Source organism: Temnothorax nylanderi, unplaced genomic scaffold (genome assembly GCF_030848795.1).
Source record: "Temnothorax nylanderi isolate EJ_2023f unplaced genomic scaffold, tnyl_v1.0 TNYL_tig1101_pilon, whole genome shotgun sequence".
Classification (NCBI taxonomy): Eukaryota; Metazoa; Arthropoda; class Insecta; order Hymenoptera; family Formicidae; genus Temnothorax; species Temnothorax nylanderi.
Window position 1 is genome coordinate 1 of NW_027250163.1, and position 10,316 is coordinate 10,316.

Below are 10,316 nucleotides of genomic sequence, written 5' to 3' on the forward strand. Positions count from 1 at the left end.
TAAAGTATCCCAGACGGACATTTAAATCTCTACTAATCGATAATTCTAATAAACAGATGATATAGCAAAGGCCAAGGTTACGCAAGAAACAGCATCAAGAGAAAATGCACTTGTGTTACAGTGGCGGATCTACTGACACGATTCAGAAATGCTCTCGGCATATAAATATGTATCGACGCAATTTAATTGCTCATTAACCTTCATTTTTAAGTGATTGCTTTAGTAGATAATTTGATAAGTATCAAAACAAACTCCGCATCAATTCCACGTAATATTAGCCTTGAATTTATTTCATTAATCAATAACTATTCGAGCAATATACACAAGGTTCAACAGCTATAAATACTAAAGAAGAGAAAAGAATACTAAACGAACGTCTCAAACAGCTATTCATGAAGTACGGATTTGAAACGCTCACAACAAAATCGTGTGAGAACGGTTCTACAATTCGGATGAAGCTCTATAATTAATTACACTTTTGATCATCGACTAAAAATAATTAGTTATAATTAATAATTTAAATATTATTTATCTCATCTGGAGATATTCGGATTTTTTTCTAAATTTAAATTTTTTAAAATATAATTAAATTACAGCTGTTCAAATATTAATTAAGTAAGGCATGAAGAAAAATATCCTCATGCTGAACTAAATTAAGATAAATGTGCAAGATTAGAAGCTATAGACTTTCGGCATAGCCTTCATCAATAATGGTGTCGTTCAATTTTAAGAAGCACGCAGATATTTCTTATTGCAACGTAAACGAAACTGTAATGCCAATTACGTGATTGTAGCGCATAATATTCGCGCCTATATCATTTACGTCACGATGCAACGTGCGGAGAAAGAAAGAAAAAGCTCTCGAGTTCAAGTAAACGGTATCGACAAAAGACTTGACTGGACCAGTCCGCACTATAGACGAGCACGAGTCGCGATTTATTCTGTGACCATCGTCCACGTATTCATACCTTACGAATATGATAACATTAGGAAACCCTAAAACAAACTTTTCGTAACTATCCTATCTTTAAAATGCGATAACTTTCGAAACTTAATCTTTTCGATATCACGTGTTTTTCCGATGTCCATTGACTCCAGCAATGAATCATTCAGAAATATTCCAAAAGACAATAAGACCCTTTTGGGCTCTATAAGAAGAAAAGTCTCGAACTACAAGCTAGATCACTGCAATTCCTTGACACGTTAAAGATCTCGTCATATACTATATTGTATTCGTTAAGCGTAGTATTGTGTAAAATTATAAATATTGATGTAAAAGTTGTGAATAAACTGTTTTTCTTATCGTAAGAAATATCTCGACTCTTACAATTCGTTATATATCGCACTCTCCTCTTGTCGTGTACTCGCTCAATGCGTAGAGTAGAGGTGGAAAACATTATAAAAGCCGATGCTCTTATCACGCGTCCAGAAGTCTCGTTGAAACCTCGCCGCGGAGTTTTAGTCAAGATTATTCAAGAACGGCTCATAAATGAACCGTAAGTATTTGAATTGCGCAGCCTTGAAAGTTAAAGACGACGCTTCTCGTAAACGCGCCACACGGCTCCCACGTAACATCGTTAGCATAAGTCTTAATTATAGTACGCGACGCTTCGGAAATTCGGTGGCAATTCATTTGTGATTGCGCCACGAAAGCACCAGATCAATTTTACGTATTACATATATATAGATATAATTAATTATGGACTCTGAAAGTAATTGTACATTTGTGTAATTAATTGTACATTTAAAACAATTACGATATTAAATATAGTTGTGTGTTATCGATACTGCAAACTATAATTCATGTAAATGACACGTTTGTGGCGAGTCTTCCTTTCAAAGCCCACTTCAAATTGGATTATGGTTTCACGTTCCCTGGAACTAACACCGAGTTTGTGTAATATTTACTTTCCAGGAAGCTTATTAGCGTTCGCGGTAGTGCTGGTTCTGCTGGTCGCCGGCACGTTCTCTCAAACGTTTTGTAAGTAAACACCACCACTTATACGCGGGAGCACCGAATGCGAACATATGCAATTGCATTTTTGCATAGCTTTCACACATGAGTCTGGGAAAACCGTTTTATTTTCAGCTTACGCTCTCTCTGGTTTTGACTTAATCGCAGAATTGGCCAAAAGTGAAATAAAAACATCGTGTTTTATATCTTAACAGAAAGTTGAACTTCTAAAATAGAATCCATCTCTCCTCTCACGAATCGGATATATAATGTTAGCACCTCGAACTTTTTACTAATAAGAATCGATTCCAAACTTTTTACAAGGAAATGTTTACTCTTTCTTAATGTTAAGACATTCTATTATGTATGTAGACTTGAAAATTTCATAGTTCAGTTTTCTCACGAAACGCATATCTGCATATCGAGAAAAAGAGAGTGACGGTGCAACACGAAGAACTTTAATGGATACTTAAAGCTACGTAATATTCAATTATAGCATCCTCGCGTGCACGCACGTCAACAAAATAAACGTGTCGATTGTGACTCTACAACTTGCGATTAATTTGCAACGCCATTAGCAATTATAACCTGCGTCATCTAATCAAAATAATGTTCAGGGTGCGGAAAGATAGAGATTATTTTTAATAAAGTAATGACGATGCAAGTAATAAAGTAAACGATTAGCGATATTCATAACGCTAATGATAATTATATATTAACAGACTACGCTAATAGCACCGAAAAATTAATCGCGAGAATCGTGAGAGCTAAGAAGGAACGATCTGCAAATTAATCTAAAAGTCACGGAGAAGTTCCTGTTAATTATCGTCAATCGTTGCTAATCGTTCCTCAGACAAAAGTGGCAATTGCCCGATGAGGAACACCGTGAGCAATTGTGGCTCCAGGTGCATAGGGGACGGACAGTGTCCATTCAATCAGAAATGCTGCCCGAACAAATGCGGCTTCACGTCGTGCGCAGACACCAGCCCCGTTAACACCGGCAGTGATGGCGGTTACAAGGGCTCGAGCAGTACGTACATACATACGACATCCTGTTTTCAGTGTTTTCACGGTAGAGTTAACCTTTTGCGGTCGAGCGGTCCCGCGTGGACTGGACTCGACGCAACGCTTCACAGCCTATTTAGATTATAATCGGCAAACTGTGTTTTTAGAATCATCCAGAAAAATCCTCGATTCACGAGACTCATCGATCAGATGAGACTGAAAATAAAATATACTTCATTTTTGCTCATTAGCGAGAAGTAATTTCGACCACAAAGAGTTAAAACGCGTTCAAACGCAGCAAATGTATCTCATGTATCTAAAGTTCTAAAGAAACGTACCTCGTGATCTTTTGTCGACTTCCCGAGCGTCTCGAATCACCAGAACATTCCGTTACGTGTTTTTGCAGATCAGCAGGCTGTTTACTGCAACGGAGTGAAGTGCGCCGCGTACGAGAAGTGCCAATACGATCGCAACACCAGACGCGATAAGTGCACGCGCGTCTAGAAATCGAATTTCTCCGTTATATTTTCGCTGGCAAACGAGAACTCGATCACACATTACACAGGCAATTTATAGTAAAAGGCTGGTCTACAATGAGTTGTAAATATTGGCATTTGGCCAATATGTATGAAACTGACTTACGACAGGGATACGACGCGGTTGTAACCACGGTCGCGTTCAGTAGAACTACTGCTGAGTTGTCATCTTACCAACACTCTACGTTGATTGGTCGATTCACTTATGACTTACGACTTACGATACAACTCATTGTAGACCAGCCTTTATACATATAATACCACTTTAATACATATAATATTAAGTTATACATATAATAACTATATTATTAAATTACTCCTTATAAGATTAAATTACTCTTTTTCTTCTAACTATTATTTTCAAATCAAATGGTGAAATAAAGAGGCTCAAGAATAAACAAAAGAAAATACTCTTACACAAAATAAAAAACGAAAATTTTATTTACCACAAAGTTGTTCCGCTGGCGCCCGATGCCTCTCCCAGGCCTCCTCCTCCTCTCAGGCTGTCCTCTCGGGTTGTCAGCTCCCACGATGCGACACTTTCCGCGTCGTTATCTCCTGAAGCATATAAATAAATAATTTGATATTAAATAATTCTTACGCGCATCAAACTTCTTATTCATCATTCAATTAGACATTTATTTCAATAATTATACATTTTTCGAAAAAAATCTTTAGAAAAATAAACTCTTATAAAATTTTAAATTACTTCTTTCTTTCTAATTATTATTTTAAAATTATGATAAAATAAAACGACTCAGGTATAAGAAAAAAAATAAAAACACTTATTATATATAAACCGACCCCAAGCTATCGATCAAGCCTACTTAAAACTTAATCCGTTCACTCGTTATTGAGATCTCAAAATCTCGGATACTCGTGCGTTCGCGTAAAAGAGTCACGGTGTAGTCTCGCTTCGCGCGTACTTGGCGCGAGACACTACCGTGTCTCTTGAAAATAAAATTACCTTTACACAAAATAAAAAATAATATTTACCACAATGTTGTTTCGCTGGCGCCCGATGCCTCTCCTAGGCCTCCTCCTCCTCTCAGGCTGTCCTCTCGGATTATCAGCTCCCTCGATGCGACACCTTCCGCGTCGTTATCTCCTGAAACATTTAAATACATAATTTGATATTAAATAATTTTTACGCGCATCAAACTTTTTATTTGTCACTCAATTAGATATTTATTTAAATAATTATGCGTGCTCCGAAAAAGTTCTTTACAAGAATAAATTTTTATAAAATTTTAAGTTACTCTTCTTTCTCTTTAATTATTATATATCTAAATCATGGTGAAAAATAAAACAATTATTCAAGAATAAACAGAAAAGAAGATTACTTTTACATAAATTAAAAAATAATAAAAATCGATAATAGGATGGCTATGAGAGTCAAACGCAGTTAACGGTGCGTAGATGATCAGAATCACTGATTTATTCCAATATATTACAATCGAACGTTTCGGCTCACAATTCGAGCCATCTTCAGCGATATTAAATGACGAATAAATTTAGGATATTACAAAGTTCTCCGTTCCAACATGGTAAGTTTCCTGTTTGGAGATTTCAAGAAACGAAATTGAAAAATAATATTTACCACAAAGTTGTTTCATCGCGCCCGATGCCTCTCCTAGGCCTCCTCCTCCTCTCAGGTTGTCCTCGGGAGTCAGGTTGGATTGACGCTTTCCGCGTTATTTTCTGAAACATTTAAATAAGCGATTTGATTAAAAGAAAATAATCGAAGTTTTCGTATGTAACATAATATATAAAAATCAATTATACTCACCACTTTTTCTCAAACTGTTCCGGTTGTTAATTCCGTAGAACTCCTCCGAGAATCGCGTGATGGTATTTCTAAAAACCTGTCGTCTTCGAATGGCACTCCCGAAAATGCGACGTTTCTTTTCCTTTTCCTCGATCCTCCTTCAATAAACTTCTCTTTCCCTTTTACTTTATTTTCCTTCTTTAGTCTTCGTTCTTCTATCGCTGCATTGTCTCTTCTCTCGCGATGTTTCGTCGAGATATTTCCCTTTATTCCTTTTTAACAATGTTCTCGGATAATCCTCTATCTCCATCGTTATTTCAATTTTTCCTCGATAAACTTTTTGTAATGTTTCCACTGCAATTTCCATCGTCGATATTCCTTTCAATTTGGTTCTCCGTTTATCCTTTTCACATTGCCGTTTGTTCTCTTTTTCCTCGATCTTCCTGGGATAAACTTCTCTATCTTCTTATTCCACTCCTTTCTTTGGTCTTCGTTCTTCAATCGTTGCATTGTCCTCTTTATCACGATATCTCCCTGAAAGATTCGTCTTGATTCTTTTTTTAACGTCTTTTCACGATCCTGCTTCTTCTTCCGGATCGTTATATATTCTCTCTGCCATCTTCGATTTTTCTCATAATTTCTTTACCGCAATTTCCATCTTTAATACTTCCTTTATCTTGGTCCTCCGTTTATCCTTTTTATATGGCCATTTCTTTTGTTCTTTCTTGATCATCTTTCGATAAATCGCTCTTTCCTTCTCGCTCCATTTTTTCTCTTCGGTCCTCGCTTTTCTATCATTACATTGTCCCTTCTATCGCGATGCTTCGTCGAGATATTCCATGTATTCCTTTTTAACGATGTCCTCCTCCTGTTATCCTCTTTCTCCGCCATTATTTTTTTAATTCTTCTTCGGGAAATTTTTCTTAAGTCCTCCTTCCTTGATTTCCTTTGATAAGCTTTTCTATCTTCTTGTTCCATTGCTTTCTTCGGTTTTCGTTCTTCTATCGTTGCGTTGTCTCCTCTATCGCGATGCTTCACCGACGTATTCCTCTTGATTCCTTTTTATGTCTTTTTACGATCTCTCTTCTTTTGTTATATTCTTTCTGCCCTCTTCGATTCTTCCTGAACAATTACTTTTCGTAATTTCTCTACCGCCATTTCCATCTTCAATACTTCCTTTATGTTGGTCCTTCGTTTATTCTTTTTACATGGCCGTTTCTTCTGTTCTTTCTTGATTCTCTTTCTTCTTGTTTTATTCTTTTCTTCGGTCTTCGTTCTTCTTTCGTTTCGCTGTCTCCTTTATCGTGATGCTTCACCAACAGATTCCTCTTGATTCCTTTTCATGTCTTACTACGATCCTTCTTCTGGTGTTATGCTTTTTGCTTTATTTGTATCTTCCTAAACAAACTGTTCGTAAGTTAAGCATTGCAATTTCTATCTTCAATACTCCTTTCACTTTGGTCGTCCATTTATCATTTTTACATGATCGTTCCTTCTTTTCTTCCTTTTGATCCTTCTTCGATAAACTTCTCTTTCCTTCACGCTCCATTTTTTCTTTGGTCTTCATTCTTCTATCATTACATTGTCTCCACTATTGCGATGCTTCTTCGAGATATTCCACTTTATTCATTTTTATTGATATCCTCTTGTAATCCTCTTTCTTCGTCGTTATTTTTCCAATTCTTATTCGGTGTCTTCGGTGAACTTTTCGTAAATCCTCCGCTGCAATTTCTATGTTCAATATCTATAATTCTATCTTCTTTTCACCTTGATTTTTTGTTTATTCTTAGCCGTTTCTTCTTTCCTTCCTTGATACTCTTTTGACAAGCTTCTCTTTCTTCTTGTTCTATTCCTTTCTTTGGTCTCCGGTCTTCCATCATTGCGTTGTCTCCTCTATCGCGATCCTTTTTACATGACCGTTCCTTCTTTTCTTCCTTGATCCTTCTTCGATAAACTTCTCCTTCTTCTTGTTCCATTTTTTTCGTTATTCTTCGTTCTTCTATCATTAAACGGTCTCCACTATTGCGATGCTTCTTCGAGATATTTTTTTTCCACTTCATTCTTTATTAACAATATCCTTACGTAATCCTGTTTCTCCGTCGTTATTTTTTCAATTCTTCTTTCCATCCTTGATACTCTTTTGACAAGCTTCTCTTTCTTCTTGTTTTATTCCCTTCTTCGGTCTTGAAAACGTGAAGTAACGACCGATATTGTCCATGGAAAATTCGCCCGCGATAACTGCGTTATCTCAACGCGTTCAGAGACGGACTAAGCTGACTCGATTTGCCCGATTAAGGACTTAGCCCCGCGTGGTCAGTTGAATAGTGTTCGACAGAGAGAAGAGAGATCCTCGAAAAGTAGAAGCGAGCTCTCTACAATGAGGATCATCTCCCCTCGCCACCGACACGTTCTGGTAGCCACCCTTCCACGCACAGTGAAGTCAAATGATCTGGGCAGTTCTTGTTATGCAATCCCGGCACCTTTCCGCTCAAGGACCACGCACGAGACAGCCGTCACGTCTGAGAACGTGGAAATTGACGCAGTTGTGCTAATTATTTAAAATCGCGCGACGGAATTCCGGATAGCCGACGACGTCGACCGGCACTCCCGAAAATGCGACGATTTTAAATGTTCGAAAATGCAACGATTCGAGCGGCAATCCTGAAAAGTGCGACGTTCCTTTTCCTCTTCTTCGATCCTCCTTCCGATAAATTCTCTTTTCTTCTACGTCATTTTCTTCTCTTCAGTCTTTGCTGTTTTGCATTGTGTCCTCTATCACGATGTTTCGTTGAGATGTTCCTCTTATTCCTTTTTAACGATGTTCTTCTTTGTCAATCCTCTTTCTCGTCGTTATTTTAATTTTGCATCCGAAAAGTAATGTTTTGTCATGTTTCCATCGCAATTTCCGTCTTCAATACTCCTTTCGTTCTTTGTTTCTCCTCTTACATTGTCTCGTTGCTCTCGTGGTCATGTCCTCCTCCTGTTATCCTCTTTCTCCCGCCGTTTATTTTTTTAATTCTTCTTCGGGAAATTTTTCGTAAGTTCTCCTTCTTGATTTTTCTTTGATAAGCTTTTCTTTCTTCTTGTTCCATTCCTTTCTTCGGTCGTCGTTCTTATAGCGTGCGTGTTTCCTCTATCGCGAAGCTTCACCGACGTATCTTCTTGATTCCTTTTTATGTCTTTTCTACGATCTCTTTCTCTTTTGTTATATGCTTTCTGCCCTCTTCGATTCTTCCTGAACATTTACTTTTTCGTAATTTCTCCATCGCAATTTCTATCTTCAATACTTCTTTTATTTTAGTTTTCTATTTATCCTTTTTGCATGGAGATTTCTTCTTCGCTTCCTTGATCTTCCGCTCAACAATCTTCTCTTTCTTCTTATTCCATTTCTTTCTTCGATCTTCGTTCCTCTATCGTTGTATTGTCTCCTCTATCGCGACCGCTTCGCCGACAAATACCTCCTAATTCCTTTTCATGTACGATGTTCTACGATTTTTCTGCCTCTGGTGTTATGCTTTCTGCTTTATTAATTCTTTCTCGACAAATTTTTTTATTATTCAACTGTAATTTTCTTTCATGTAATTACTTTGTTTTTTCTTTTTTTTTATATCGCCATTTCTGTTTTTTCTTCTTTAATCCTTCTTCGTTAATTTTCTCTTTAATTCTTCTTGCTCCACCATTTCTTTCTCCGATCTTCATTCTTCTATCACTACCTGCGTTGTCTTCTTTATCGCAATGTATCGCCGAAAGATTCTTGTTCATCCTTTTTAGCAATGACAATGCAATTCTCTTTCTTCCCCTTTATTCTTTCTGCTCATTTGACCCTATATCAATAATTCTTCAAAATTGTTCTTCCTCTATGTCCATCGTCGATGCTGCTTGATTTTTGTTGATGCTGCTTATTTCTTGTTTGTACGTTCCTTCCTTTTCTATCGTTGTTTTTCCTTCTTATTTTGATTCTTCAATAAAATCTTCATAATTTTTCTTATATAATTTCCATCATCGATGCTGTTAGTCATTTCTTGACGCTGCTTGACGCTACTTTATATGTTCATTTTTCTTTCTTCTATCACTGTTTTCCTTGAACCTTTTTCGACAAATTTTTTCTTATTTTTGTTCGATTTCTATTTATCTCTTGAGCCTTCGTTCTTCTATCATTATTATGTCGTCTCTTCTTTGTCATCTTGCCAGTAAATTCTTCTTAACCCTTTTTTTACAACTTTTTCTTTGATCTTGTATCTCCTAACCCAATAATAATCCAAATAATCCAATATAATAATCCAAAGGCTGAAAATAAAGGCTGAAAATAAAGGCTGAAATAATGAGACGCCTCCCTTTTTTCCGGGGGCATCTCTCTCATTATTTTAATCATATATATTATTTTATATTATATATTACCAACTTATTAATATAATTAATTGTATTAATGTGTATTTTATAAACTTTATACTTATAAAAGAGGACCCGTTTTTACCGGACATCGTTGCAATTGAATGTACTTTGGCTAAACTCGGCCTAGATTTTTTAAATAAAATTAAGTTACACTTTAATTTCAGCTGAAATTCTGTGCAATAAAAATGGGCCAACTTGTAGAGGCCCTCCACCACCCCCGCCGATTCCAATCAGCGGTCCTCATTTTCTGGGATATAAGCTTCATATTTTTTTTGTTTTTTTTACACACACACTCACACATCCTTACTTACCCGATTTTTATCTAGGTTTTACCCGTATTCCTACCTACCTACATGAATAATATTCCTACCTACCCGTGTTTTTATCTGGTATTTCTATAGTTATGATCGCGATCACCCGAAATTAGAAAAATGCGCATGACATTGGTTTTAAATCGGAACCGTTTACGAGATTTTATGGAGGGTTTAATTTACGCGGAATTAATTCGGATTTAATTCAGATATAATTCGAGACGGCATCTGTCCGTCTCTGATTACGTGCAATCGCACGTATACGAGAAAATCTTAGGCTTACCATTATGTACCTTTTACAAATTGATTGGTGTTATACACCAACCTACCTTGATCCTCTTCGTCTTCTT

General features: G+C 36.6%; 1 protein-coding gene and 1 long non-coding RNA gene across 2 annotated transcripts; one reads left to right on the forward strand and one right to left on the reverse strand.

Annotated features, from left to right (window-relative positions):
* The first annotated feature begins 1,459 nt into the window (after positions 1–1,459).
* On the forward strand, positions 1,460–3,828 carry LOC139786656 (waprin-like protein). Its single transcript, XM_071725788.1, has 4 exons — positions 1,460–1,496; positions 1,916–1,981; positions 2,808–2,984; positions 3,366–3,828. The coding sequence occupies exons 1-4, from the start codon at positions 1,490–1,492 to the stop codon at positions 3,461–3,463; spliced, it is 348 nt and encodes a 115-aa protein (XP_071581889.1). The 5' UTR covers positions 1,460–1,489; the 3' UTR covers positions 3,464–3,828.
* Positions 3,829–3,947: 119 nt separating this feature from the next.
* On the reverse strand, positions 3,948–7,620 carry LOC139786657 (uncharacterized). Its single transcript, XR_011722364.1, has 4 exons — positions 5,285–7,620; positions 5,096–5,196; positions 4,492–4,603; positions 3,948–4,053 (listed from the first exon to the last, which is right to left on the reverse strand). It is a non-coding gene; the product is annotated as an uncharacterized lncRNA (long non-coding RNA).
* Positions 7,621–10,316: the final 2,696 nt, after the last annotated feature.

What these genes read in the sequence shown, in the direction of transcription:
- LOC139786656 (XM_071725788.1), top strand. An exon ending in CACGTTCTCTCAAACGTTTT is followed by an intron (nt 1,982 to 2,807) that starts GTAAGTAAACAC and finishes ATCGTTCCTCAG; the next exon opens with ACAAAAGTGGCAATTGCCCG. An exon ending in CGGTTACAAGGGCTCGAGCA is followed by an intron (nt 2,985 to 3,365) that starts GTACGTACATAC and finishes GTGTTTTTGCAG; the next exon opens with ATCAGCAGGCTGTTTACTGC.